Genomic DNA, 13,650 nt, shown 5'->3' with positions numbered 1-13,650 from the left:
GCAGTGATATAACGATCCTCTAAAAAAATGTGTTGGGGGGAGAGCGGGTCTTGAACTTAAGAAAATACTAAGAAATAAGTGGTGTCTAGGTATGGCCCAATAGGAACGACGTCAGTCCGCCCTAGTTCAAGGCGGGGAGACTGGAGGTGGATGCCCAAGGCGGCGGCTTATCCGCAGCGAGGCTCTCTCTGCAGTGCTCTCCCCGCCCTGCGCGCACAGACCTGCGCCCCGGCGGCGGGAGGCCAAGGTGCCTGCGCGCCCACCCCCGGCGGCACGTGCGGGGCTCACGCGGGCACCCGCAGGGCATCGGGCATTTCCGCGATGGGGGAGGGCGCGGGGGCCCCGGGCGAACGGCGGCGGGACCCTCGCGGTCACCTGCGGCCGGCGCGGTGTGCGCGCGAACGCGCGTGCAGACGTCAGCCTCCGAGCGCTCGCGGCGCCCCCCGCCCCCGGCTCCCCCCCGGGCCCCCGGCCCCCGGCCCCCGCACCCCCCCCCCCCCCCGCCGGCCCCACGCGCCAGGGCACGCGGAGCGCCAGGCTGCGGCGCCCGGGCGGGGCGGGGCGGGGGGCGGGGCCGGGCCGCGGGACCCGCCGCCCATTGGCCGAGCGCAGCGCCGGGACCGGGCGCGGGGGAAGGCGGGCGCGGGGCGGCGGGACCGGCTGCTCGCGGGCCGCGGAGGGGGCGGGGGGCGCCGCGCGACGGCTCCCGGAGGGACGATCGCAGGCGCGGCAGGGAGCGCCCGGGCCCGGTGGGCTTCTGCGCTGGGCCCGCCCCCGGGAGGCCGGGCTGCGACCGCTTTCCGGAGGGACCATCGACCTCGCCCCGCCGGAGAGGGGGGCGTCCGCCTCCCGGAGAGGGAGGGAGGGAGGAGCTTGGGCCCGCAGAAAGTTCGCCTCCTCCGAGGGCCGGAGGAGGCGAGGTGGGAGGGCGCGCGGTTTCAGGCTAACTCGCAGCTACGTGCGAAACCTTGGGGCGGCGTTCAAGGCCCCCTCCCACACGCGCGCGGAGCTCAGCGCCCTGCTCCTCCTCCAGCTGCTGGCGTCGCCTCGCAGGGAGAAAGGAGCCGACCGCGCGGCGCGGGGAGAGCTGCAGAGCCGCAGGCAGAGGAGGAGGCCGCGGCGCGCCGGGCAGCACCCCCAAACCGAGCGACCCCGTTTGGCGCGGGCGGAGGTGGCACAGGGGGCCAGCCCGGGTTCGCCCACTCGGGACGCGCACACTCGCGCGCACCCGCCGGGACCTCCAAGGACCCTCGTTGAGCCCCGGAGTCGCCCCTAGCGCCCTCCCCCAGCCCCGGAGACCGAGGCGGGGACCCCGGGATCGGACGTCCCCGCGCCTCCGGGCACCTGGCTCAGCAGGAGTCCCCCGGGCCGGGGCAGGGCAGGGCCGGCGGCGGCGAGCCCGAGCCCGCCCGGCGCCCAGGCCCCGCCGAGCCCTCGGAACCCACCCATGGGGCACCGGCTCCCCACGTCCACTCGCCCGGCCGCGCCCAGCCCGGCGCCCGGAGCCGCGCAGAGGAGGAGCCCGGCGCAGTGACCGAGGAGCCGCTGGAGACTCTGGAAGCCTCGGCGGCGGCGGCGGTGGTGACCAGACAGGCAAGCGGTCCCCCGCGGCTCCAGGCGCTTCCAGGCAGCCCTCCAGGCTGTGCCAGAGGCCCAGCCCGCCATTCTCAGGTAGGAAAGAGACACCCCAACAGAGCAGGAACCGGGGAGCTGGCTGAAATGGGGGAAGCCAGGAAGAAACGTTTGAGGCTTGTGGGGGGAAGGCCAGAGGAAGCTCTACATGACTCGAAAGGTTTACATGACTTTACGTGAAATGAAAGTTAAACTGATCGAGCACCTACTACTGATAGGCAACTTTATATATCTGGAGAAAATGGTATTAGGTGAGCACCTACTATGTGTCAGGCTGAGTGCTAGGCCCTTTACTTAGTCCAGGTAGGAAAGACTTACTGAGCCGCTACTATGTGCTAGATGTGTTGCTAGGAGCTTTCCATTGAAGGGACCTAGGGCAAAAGCCATTTAAATATTAGGACACAGGCTCAAGGAGGGGGGAAGATTAAGGAATACCTTTCTGTCCAGTGTTCCTTGAGCTTTTTTTTTTTTTTGAGGAGTGGGGGTTGGTGCAGGGAATAAGTTTCCTGGATACTTCTTTTCCCTGGAAATGTTTCCTGTATTCAGCTGGCCCGAGGGCCTGCAAGGGGCTCTCTCTGACCTCTTCTCCCTTTGTCCCCTACCCTGGGAGGGTGATGAAGGATGTTCAGAATTCATGGCAGATAGGAGGCCAGGCTGGGAAGGGACAGCCAGCTCAGGAGCCTATGATTCAGGCTTATCCTGGCGTCACCGTGACAAGATGGGGTCCCCCAGGTCCTCTGCCCACACTCTAGTCTCACCCCACCTGGCCATTCCAGGCAGCCCCTTGAATGCCAAGACAGGGTGCCTCAAAGGAACTCTCTTGCTGTGTGCCAGGAGCTGTATTAGCCTCTTGACTTCTCACTGAACAATCCGGGCCACCGCACGGGTTTGTTTCTATGATACCCCTTTGATAGATGACCAGCCTCACCGGGCAAGACCATTTGCCCAAGGGCGCTGAGCTGGTGAGAGGCAGGGCTGGTCTTCTGGAAGCCAATGCCTGGCTGCTTTCTACCATCCCGAGCTGCCCAGAGAATAACGTGTGTGTCCAGAGAGGCTGGCATGTGTGCTGATGAAGAGGCTTGAGGTGTGTGGGAGGGATGGGGGTGGGGTGCCGGTGCAGTGGAACAAGCCTGGGGGACTCACAGGGAGAAGGACCTGTCCAGACTCTTGTCCTGATGTCCATCTGATCCCCTCCATCTTCCAGGCAGGCCCTGGGCGAGGGGCTTAAGGGAGAAGTAGGGGGAAAATGCCTTTGGCTGGGAGTTGGCTGGGCAAGGTTTGGGGGTTAGTCCCAGGCAGAGTGCCTGCCCCCAGCTGCCTGTGGGGCGGGAGAGGGAACCAGAATGTAATAGGCCTCAGGGGTCATTCCTCTGCCTGACACCAGCTGAGGCTTCACTGAGTCAGGCACTGTTTTTGGCCAGGGGGTAGGGTAGGCTTTTATGGAGGTGAGAGCCCAGGCTTTGGAGCCCAATCAGCCTAATTGTAATCCTGGCCTGGCCGGTCGTCTGCGTGAACTGGGGCAAGTGACTCAGCCTCGCGGATCTCCAGTGTCCCCATCAGTCCAGCGGATGGATGGTGGGCTGCTCTTGACTGGACTGTGGTGCAGTCATTGGATCGTGGGACACAGCACCCAGCATGACGAGAGCTCCCGTGGCTACGGCTACTGTTCCCCCGAGGGGGCTCCACTCTCTCGCCGCCCTGGGACTTTCTGCCTCCCGGGTGCCCTAAGAATGGCCCCAGGGTGGGGTCAGCTGAGAGTCCCAGAATTCGCATGTGGGTTCCTGTGCTGCCAGTGGTTCTGTGTCCCCCAACCACCGTCTGAGCCTCTAGGGTTGGGCTCAGTGCTTGAAGGGCCCCTGGCACTCTGATGTCCGTCTGCCCAGCGCAGCCTGGGGGCGGCCTGGCCGAGGACAGCAGGCAGCGGAGGGGAGAGGCTATGCCCACAGCTGCCCGCAGGGCCTCCTCTGGGGGAGGGGAGGGAAAGAAGATGCGGGAGCAGGTGGGGCTCAAGGCAGCCCTGTCACCTGGCGTCCAGGTGTCTGGGTGTCTCACGCAGCCCCACGTGCCTCAGGCCATGTGAAGACTCACAGTCTTCTCTCGGGGAAGAAAGCCACTACCTCCCCGCCCCCCTTTGCCTCTTTTTCTGACACCCTGTCTCCTCCCTGACTCTCGGCCTCTTCTCTCTGACTTCCTCAGACCCGTTCAGCCACCGATCCTAGCACGTCTGTACCAGGAGCTCCGGGCTAGAAGCTGGGCAGGCGCTGATGGAGACAAACATGGTCCCCGGGGGCTGCTGGCCTCCTTCCCTCTCTGTCTAGACAGAGGTGATCATAGCAGAGTCAAACTCCCTGCAGAGGGGCTGGGGGGGGGGTGGCGCTGTCATGGTGTGGGGTCAACCCTGCTGCCCCCCATCCATCTCCCCTGAAGGCCCAGGCTGGCTTGCCAGCCCCAGAGGAGACTGAGAAGCCTTCAGCGCTCTCCCCACTGGGCACCCACAGGTGTGTCCAGAGCACAGAGACACTCAGGGCAGCACCTGGGTCAGCCAGGCCAGGGATGGGGGGTTGGGGATCAGGACCTCAGAAGGAAGCTTCTGGTGAGCTCCAAAGGCAGACCTTTTTGCTTCATTCACTCGTGGATCATTTATTGAGCATCTGTGGTGTACCTGGCATTGAAATCCTGTTGGATAACTTGAGAGATGGCTGCAGGCATGAATTAGCTGGGGAGGTGGGGGTCTTAGTCTCAGAGTCACTGTGCTGGCTCCTTTATTAACAACACTGGCCGGTCATGGAGTCTTTTAAGTATCAGGTTCTTTATTTGTGAAATGGGCAGATAATATCTTCCTCGCAGGGAGGTGGCGAGGAGGCTCCCCTGCGTGGGGCAGACTGCCTGGGCTCAGATCTCTCCTTCGCTGGTTCCTGGCTGTGTAACCATGAGTGGTTAACTTAATTTACCTCTGTACCATCCCCTGTAAACTGGGGTAACACCACCTACCTTCTGGGGTTACTGAGAGCTGGAGTGAGGGGTTACACGTTCAGCGCTTAGAACACTCTGGCATATATTGGCTGCAAGGTAAATGTCAGCTCCCCTTATTGTTCTAAACTTAGCACAGTGCTCGGCACACGGCAGGGGCTTGGTTAGTGGTGATTGCCAGGGCTCCAGGCTTAGGGTCGGCAGTGTGCTGAGCGGCTTATTGTGTGCATCTGTTGGCAATTCTTTCGTTGAGATCCTCTTGGTAGCTTGCAATTGGCCATGGGGGGAATGTGTGTGCCACGGAGGTTGATAAACGCTACCAATAAAAGCTTTCTAAAAAGGTATTTTTGAGAGCTGGTGTGCTGCACAGTGGCTCTCCGTTGGGCAGGGCGGGCAGACACAGATGCCTGAATGCCCTGAACAGGATGGATGCCAGGAGACTCACGCACAGGAGGTCTCTCCACCTCTGGTCTCTTGGTATAATGGCAGACAGAGAACATTCTGATGTTGGAGAGAGCCTTGAGGTGAGTGGAGGAGGCATTCCAGGCTCCCGAGCTGGAGCAGCCAGGGGTGGGGACCAGTGGGAGCTGGCACATACAGCTCCCAGCGCACATTGAAAAAAGGTGCCTTCTCTGGGCAGATGAACTCCACCAAGACAGCCCTCACCTTCCCACCTAGCTGGGTTCCTTGTGCAGTGCCCAGCCTGCACAACTGTGTGTGGCAGCAGGCTGAGGGCAGAGGGGAATCGATATTCCAGCAGGCCTGTATCCATTTGTAGTTCCTCTTCTCTAGAGAGGGGAGGGATTCCTGCTGGGGTGGGGTGGGGTAGGGAGCCAGAGAAGCCTTCAGAGAGGAGGTGGTATATGAGCCAGGCCCTGAAACATAAAGAGAAGAGGGTGTTCTGGCAGAGTGACTAGCACGAGCTAAGAAGTGGAGGCAGATCTCAGCCGAGCTCCAAAGGAGCGGTGGGCTCAGGGATTGTCAGCGGATTCTGCTGGGTGCTGACCTAGGGAGGGAGGGTGGCGGGGCTGTGGCTGCCTTTGGGGTGGGCCTGCTGGGGCCCTGGGGGTTATTTATTTCCATTTGGGCTTTGGGGCCGGGACCCTTTGCAGTCTCTTGCACAAGGCCAAGAAGTCCCCCTGGAAAGTGAGGGGTATACCCCAGAGCCATGAACCCTTGGAGCTCTGAGGAACTTGGGTTGTTCATGGGTCCTTTCTCTGCCCCACATCCCCTAGTCCAGGCCTCTGGCTCTCCTGGAAGTGAGCAAACCCCCAGGGCCTGGGGGTGAAATCACGGGGCCCTGGGTGGGGAGGATGTGGTCTGGATGTGGCCTTTTCCCTGATTCTGGGAAGGGCTGAGAGGCCACCGCACCCCTAGGCCTAGCGCCTTCCCCAGGTCAGGCCCTGCAGTCACAGTCCGGGGAGGCCAGAGTGCTCCTGCTCTGGACCGGAGGACCAGGGAGGGATCAGGTTCTAGCAGGAGTTAACGTTTTGCGACCTCACCACATGCAACAGCCCCTTTTATAGATGAGACAAGTGACTCCCAGGGAACATAAGTGACTTGCTCGCGCAGGAGCAGCGGGGAGCCAGGGTGAAGTGAGGAGGAAGCCCCCTGGCCGTCCTGGTCCAGAACAGACAAGGGGTGAACAGACGCCAGGGCAGATGAGCACATGTGTGGCGGGTGGATGAGGAGGAAGGAGGCGGGAGAGGCCATGAATGAAGGGGCAGGCGGAGCTCGAGGCCTGCTAGAGCCCCCGAGTCTAACGTGCCCATCTTACAGGCCGAAAACGCACGCCTGGACCGGAGCCACGCAGAGGAGGCCAAGGCTGCCAGCAAGAGGCTGCAGGGCCGGGTCCAGGGCCTCCTGACGCCTGCGCCCCGCTCCGCGCCGCAGACCCGAGCCATGATGAAGACCGTGTCCAGCGGGAACTGCACGCTCAGCGTGCCCGCCAAGAACTCGTACCGCATGGTGGTGCTGGGCGCCTCGCGCGTGGGCAAGAGCTCCATCGTGTCCCGCTTCCTCAACGGCCGCTTCGAGGACCAGTACACGCCCACCATCGAGGACTTCCACCGCAAGGTCTACAACATCCGAGGTGACATGTACCAGCTGGACATCCTGGACACGTCCGGCAACCACCCGTTCCCTGCCATGCGCAGGCTCTCCATCCTCACAGGTGGGTGCCCGGGGTGGGCGTGGGCGCCGGATGGCCCGCAGGGCGCTGTGCGTGTCTGCCGCCTGAAGGGAAACTCTTAGTGAGGCCCCTGGCACCCTTGAGGGTCAGAGAGGGTTGCTGCCCGAGCCGGGCCCCGAATTCCGTTCTGTCTGGCTGTGGATCGAGAACCTCAGCGCTGCCTTTCAGGTCGGAGTGAGTCCCTGGCTGTCTGGTTCTTACCCTCCACTGCTGAGCTGTCCCCTAGTCTCGTGGCCCTGCTGGGAATGGTGGGGAGGGAAGGCAGATGGTCCAGGGTTCGGAGGGGGTGGTGGAGACGTGGGACTGGGCCATCATTTGCATTTACTCAGGCAGCTTTGCGCGGTGGCTGAGAGGGCAGGCCAGAAACCGTCTGCCTGGGCCAGCAGCTCCCTGGCTTTGTACCTCCGGGCAAGTGACTTTATCTGTGGCTCAGTTTCCTCCCTATGAGAGCATCACATCAGCGCCCACCCCCCAGATCACTGTGAAAAGTAAAGGAGTTAATACAGCGGAAGTGCTTGGTGAACGGATAGTAAGTGCTCAGTAAACCCTGGTCTTAAGTCAACCCAGCGTCTAGAGTGCCTGCTCCGGGCTATGCAGTCCTTTCCTGAGCCGCACTTCTCCCACTGCTGGTCAGTGATGATGGGGAGGAATGAGCAAGTACCCCCGTTTCCATCACTAAAATAACCTCCCAGATGGAGATGCACTTGCACCAAGCAGCCTACACCGTGTGCACTCCCGCCTCCACAATCTGGCCATGCCCCCTTCTGGAGCCCCTGGGGCAGGTGGCTTCTTCTTGTAGGCTGTCCTTGCTGACCATCCGACCCAGATCACACCCCCGGCCCCATATTTTGTAGAGGCAGCGTGTGAATGGAAGGAGCCCTCGGTTGACCTGGGCCCCAGTCCTGACTCCACCACTTGGGGGTTCCAATGTATGACCGGAGCTCTGAGTCTCAGTCTCCCCAGCTGCACAGCACACATCAGCTTGCTTCACCCCTTCCCCCCACCCTGTGTGGCTGTGGGGACCCTCCCGGAACATGGTGGGTGTTGCAGGGATGTCAGCTCTCCTTGCCTTGGGGAGGGGACTGGGTGCCCCCCAATATAAAACAGGCTAATATCAGGGGCACCTGGGTGGCTCAGTGGGTTAAGTGGCTGCCTTCAGCTCAGGTCACGTCTCAGGGTTCTGAGATTGAGTCCTGCATCGGGTTCACTGCTCGATGGGGAGCCTGCTTCTCTCTCTCCCACTGACCCTCTCCACTGCTGGAGGGTTCTCTCTCTCTCATGTATACTCTTTCTCAAGTAAATAAATAAAATCTTTAAAAAAAATAAGGCTAACATCAGAGTGAGGGAGGGACGGAGGTGTGGAGGAGGACCGTGTGCATATTTCCAAAATTAATTTTTAATGATACCAACGATATGCAAACACACCCTCCTGTAAACACGGATAAGGCTAAAGATGCCCCCTTGACGTGTGTCCCCAACTGCAGGCTCCCATCCCCTCCCTGGAGGCGGCTGCTCTATCGGTCCGGTGGGGACATTTCCGGACCCCCCACGAACACACTGACCTTTATATTTGAATCATCTTTGTAACAGGGAGGGCTTTTGTCCATCTCTTTTGAACGTGCACTTACGATTCGGAGCACATCTGTCTGCTGCGTGCTTGCTTCTTTTCACTCCCTAGCCAGTGCCTCATTTTCCAACCTGGTGCTGGTGCGCAGGAAATTCTGAAAGCCATTAATTCTGCTGCCAGCACTCTTTCCAGCTGCCAGCCAGGCTGTCTCTGAAGCTTGGCATCGCGATCTTGCATTTGAATATGTCAAGGCCGCCGAGTCCTCAGGGGCCCGGGATTAGCCTAATGGGACAGGGGGTTGGCAGGTTGGCAGCCCAGATAGACACAATTGCCAGGCAGGGGCCACCTTGCAAGTGCTTCTCTCAGTGGCCCCCACCTCTATTCTTCCCATCTCATCCCGCACTTTCACCCAGCTTTATGGACACCCACTGTGTGCTGGGTGCTGGGAGATGAGGTCAAGGTGACACTGTCTCTCTCCTTCTGCCCCAGAGCACATGGTGAAGGGCATACCATTGGCTGGAGCATGGTTCTGATTATGGCATGTGCTGTTATGGGGGGACAAATGGTGTGCCCCGGGGGTCCCCAGAGAGGAGGCAGCCATGCTGCCAGAAGCTAGACTTGTTGGATTCTCCTCTCCAGAATGCAGGCCAGTCACCGACACCACTGAGCTTCAGTTTCCTTATCTGGGAAACAGGGATTTTTGACATCTCCCCACAGGTTCTTAACGAGTTGAAGCCAAAGTTTGAGCATGAGCTTGTAACCCCTGTGCTAACATCCAGAGATGCAGGCACTGCCCACTCGCTCGCCCCGCCACCCCCTGTGACCCCTACATGGCCTGTTTCATACCCAAAGACCTGCCTTGAGTGACGCAGTGAGTTGAAGCAGGGAGTCTTGGAGGCTAGCACTCACTTACTCATCCCTGATTTATTCAAGAAGCAGAGAGCACCTGCGTATGCCAGGCACTGGCTGGGCAAGAACAGTAGCAGGTCAACATCCTGGCCTAGCCATGCTCACGCTGTGTGGTCTTGGACAGGTTGTTCACCCTTCCTGAGCCTCTTTTTGCTCACCTATACCAGGAAGCAGAGGTTTGGGGAGGAGTCTGGGAGGAAAGTCGGCATGAGGCATATGTCCCACCCTGGCTCTCAATACCTCTGAGCATGTGTCACTTCCCATTCATTATCTGGTAAAGAAGCTCTATTTCATCCACATGGGGCAGATGGGGAAAACTAAGGTTTAGAGAGGTGGCCTGACCTGCCCCAGGCTGCGCGGCCAGCAAGTGGCAGGGGCCAGATATAAACCTTAGGCCAGCCAGGTGCCAGCACTCTGAGTTCCTACGATTCCAGGCCTGGGTGATGTGCATGGAACAAGTCGGGCAAGACCCCTACAGTCATGAAAATCATATTTATTATTATTATTCTAACATAGTCTACACAAATTCGCAAGCCACTCACTCCATCTCCAGCTCTGCAGGGAAATGTCGGGGGAATTAACTGTGTCTGAGCCAGGCTGAGCCACACATTAGCAACATGACCTTGAGCAAGGGCTTTAACCCTCTGGGTCTCAGCATCCTGCCCTGGAAAATGGGGAGAGCAGTGACTGCCCCACAGGCTTGTGGGAAGGGTTGAGTCAGTGACTGAGAGGGGCTGGTCAGGAACCCCCGTGGCCTCACTGCCTGGGGTCTCTCTCTCCACAGGTGATGTCTTCATCCTGGTGTTCAGCCTGGATAACCGGGAGTCCTTCGATGAGGTCAAGCGCCTCCAGAAGCAGATCCTGGAGGTGAAGTCCTGTCTGAAGAACAAGACCAAGGAGGCGGCCGAGCTGCCCATGGTCATCTGTGGCAACAAGAACGACCACAGCGAGCTGTGCCGCCAGGTGCCCAGTACCGAGGCCGAGCTGCTGGTGTCCGGGGACGAGAACTGCGCCTACTTCGAGGTGTCGGCCAAGAAGAACACCAACGTGGACGAGATGTTCTACGGGCTCTTCAGCATGGCCAAGCTGCCCCACGAGATGAGCCCGGCCCTGCACCGCAAGATCTCCGTGCAGTACGGCGACGCCTTCCACCCCAGGCCCTTCTGCATGCGGCGGGTCAAGGACATGGGTGCCTATGGCATGGTGTCACCCTTTGCCCGCCGCCCGAGTGTCAACAGTGACCTCAAGTACATCAAAGCCAAGGTCCTTCGGGAGGGCCAGGCCCGCGAGCGGGACAAATGCACCATCCAGTGAGCAGGAGGGACGCGGGGGTGGGGCATGGGCAGTGCGTTCGCGAGGCGGCCCCAGATGCCCGCTGCCCGCGTCCTCCCCCACCCTGCCTAACGAGACCCCGACACCCCGACACCCCGACGGCCGTGCGAAGGGCCCTGGCGCCAGACTGGGGGACCCCAGCCTCTGACCTCTGTAGGTTCTGCCGCCTTCTCGCCACTTCCCCTGATTCTGCTTTTCAGAGTCCCCCCCCCCCCCCCCCCGGCTTTCAGCTCCTCCGTGCGGGGCCGCAAACAAGGTTGGGAGACGTCTGGACTCGGAGCCGGAGCTGGCCCGTCCTTGGGGTCGGCGGAGGGGCCAGACTCCCTACCTTGACGGAGCATCCTGGAACAGTCAGGGGGGACGAGCCCGGAGCCAGGTGGGAGAGGTCTCCACTGTGCGGGACCCGAGCCCCCGCCCCCTCCCCGTCCCCCCACTGTCCCCCCGGCGTCCCTGACGACGAGCCCCCGCGGCCAGGTGTTGGGAGAGGGGCGTGGCCACGCCCCAGACCGCGCCCGCCGCGGCACCGCCTCCCTCCGCCTCCTGCCTGCGTCCGCGGGTGTGCTTTGCAGTTCCTGCTGTCCTGCGTCCCGCTGTCCTCACGTCGTGCAGTAGCTGTAGGAACGGAAATCCTTGTACTGTAAAGCCTCCCCGCCTCTTGGGCCAGGCCCCGGCCCGGCTAGACCCGCTGCCTCTGTGGGGGCAGCCCCCGCCCCCGCCCCCGGCCGACCCGGCCTCCCTGCAGCTGGACACTGCCCTCGGTTCTGAGCTTCACAGTTTACACTCGCGCAGACGGGGCGGGCAGGGGCTGCTGCGCCCGGGCCCCACCCCACCCCCATATCCCCCCACCCCACCCCGTGTCACAGAGGAGGCGGCTGAGACCCCGGGGGTCGGGGCGTGGCAGGCCGCAGCCCAGCCCACCCCACCCGGTTCAGGGCAGAGCTCTGCCTAGAACTGCAAGGCCGTCTTCTACTGTGCTCGTTCCTCAAGCATTAATTGAGCATCTGTCGGGTGCTGGGTCCACTGTGTGCTAGGAAACAAAGAGGGTGAGCAGTGCACTTTATTCCCCCCAGGCCAGGCCTTTCCCCAGCCTGGGCTTGTTCCCTTGGCCTGTTCCCTCACCCGCATGGCCTGTGCCCACCCCTGCCTCCCCGCCCCACTGCCCTGTGGGCTCACCGCTGTTGGGGGGGAGATGCAGGAGGGAGCTGAGCCCGGAGAGGTAGGTGGGAAGGCTCCTTGCGGGTCCCTTCCTCGTACCTGGCTCTAGACAGCTGCATACCAGGTGTGGCACCTGTAGACCAAAGGTCTTGTCAGAAGCCCTTAACACATACATTTTGTATCCTAATCTCCTTTAAAATACTGAGATTTAAGGCTACGAGGAATCTTAGTGATCATCTGGTGAATCTTTCCAAGGCCCAGAGAGGGTGAGTAACTCTCACTGGCTCCAGCCCACACACAGCAAGCTGTGAGTGGCAGAAGCAGGGCTTAGTGTGAAGCTTCCTCAGCCCCCCAGGGAGGTGGGGGGGGGGGCGCCTTCAGAAACTGGAGGTATTTTCCCCTGACCCTCTCTCTAGCTCAGTCCTTGGGGACGCCTGTAACTTCTGTGTATGTCACTCCAGGGTATGTCCGTGTACAGGTGAACACAAAGATACACACATACCCCAACTCCCATGCCGCAAACTCTGTACCTCTACCCTGGCACTTGCTGCTCCAGGCAGCAACTCTGACCCCGCTTCTGAGCCCTCGTTTGGCCCCAGCCTGAACCCTCTCAGCAGACGGGTATCATGGCCAGGACAGGTGTGTGGCCTGGTCCCACCCCGTGATGTCCCCGCTGCCCCAGATCTCTGTGTACGCTACCAATTAAAGTGGGTTTGTTTCTAAGCTGTGTCCTTGACCGTGTGAATTTTCTGTATTTTCAAAAGGAGGGATGCTTCTTCCTCCAACCAGAGCTGGCCTTGCCCTCCTTAGATTGTATCTGCCTGGTGCCCTTGCCACAGTAGCAGCACCGAGTCAGTCCTCAGGTTTAAATATGTGGGGCAGGGGCACCCCCAACAGGAGGTTGTGCCTTGTGCCTCTTGGCCTTGCCCTTCTGGGCCTTCTGGGCGGTGTGTGCCGAGTTGTCAGTGTTCCTTTGGAGGGGTAGCAGGGTCAGAGAAGAGATCCCCCCATCCCTGCCACCCCATAGACCATCAGCCCTTTGGGGCCACTATATGTCTGAGTTCAGTGTGGCTCCTGTAGACCATTGATTTTGCTCCAGGAATGTTTGGCATTGTCTGGAAACATTTTTGAATCCCCAAGACTTCGGTGGGAAGTACTGCTAGCATCCTGGATAGAGGCCAGGGATGCTACTAAACACCCTCAAGAAAGAGCTGTCTTACCCCATCTGTCAGTAGTGGGCAGCCTCAGTTGGATGGTTGGACCTCAAGGTCAGGACAGAGCCCAGGTCTGTATGGTTGATCTGATGTACAACTTCTGGACAGTATTTAATAAACACGGGGCAAGCGGAGTGAGCCCTCTTGTGAAATGAGGCAGGATGTGGGTGGGGACAGGTGGAGATAGAAGGACAAGGTCTTATGTCTGCCACTCTGAATCTATAACCCTAGACCATAGCTCTCCCTGGGTAGAGGGGAGAGGAGGGGACCAGCCTCACACCTGCTGTGAGCTTTACATTTCAAGTCTCGTGCCACCCTCCCGTCTTCAAGTCCATGAGAAACCTGCTCCTCACGGTCACCCTGTGGTCCCTACCTTCTCCAGGATGGCATAGCTGGTGCTGTGGCAGAGAGGGGATTCCCAGCCGGAGGCCACCTCAGCTTCATGTGGGTGAGGAAAGGATTTTGCATTGATGGTCTGTGCTTTTGATCAATCAGCAAATGCCACGAAGCATGGAGGTGAGGGGGCTCGCAACTCGGAGAGAGCGCTGTGCAGACATTCACAAAGCAAGGTGAGCCTACCTGTGGTGGAAGCAAGCCCAGGTGGGCCTGGGGTGTGGGGGAGCAGGAGGAGAGCTCCCCCCTCTGCCTCCGAGGGAGCCCAGCTCCCCTCCTATCCTTTA

At 60.5% G+C, this 13,650-nt stretch overlaps 1 protein-coding gene across 1 annotated transcript; it reads left to right on the top strand.

Annotated features, from left to right (window-relative positions):
- Nucleotides 1–1,435: 1,435 nt before the first annotated feature.
- On the top strand, nucleotides 1,436–11,440 carry RASD2 (RASD family member 2). Its single transcript, XM_038550727.1, has 3 exons — nucleotides 1,436–1,671; nucleotides 6,382–6,775; nucleotides 10,054–11,440. The coding sequence occupies exons 2-3, from the start codon at nucleotides 6,505–6,507 to the stop codon at nucleotides 10,581–10,583; spliced, it is 801 nt and encodes a 266-aa protein (XP_038406655.1). The 5' UTR covers nucleotides 1,436–1,671; nucleotides 6,382–6,504; the 3' UTR covers nucleotides 10,584–11,440.
- Nucleotides 11,441–13,650: the final 2,210 nt, after the last annotated feature.

This window comes from Canis lupus, chromosome 10, assembly GCF_011100685.1.
Source record: "Canis lupus familiaris isolate Mischka breed German Shepherd chromosome 10, alternate assembly UU_Cfam_GSD_1.0, whole genome shotgun sequence".
Classification (NCBI taxonomy): domain Eukaryota; kingdom Metazoa; phylum Chordata; class Mammalia; order Carnivora; family Canidae; genus Canis; species Canis lupus.
Note: the sequence above shows the minus strand (reverse complement) of the source record. Positions and strands in the feature narration are given on the sequence as shown.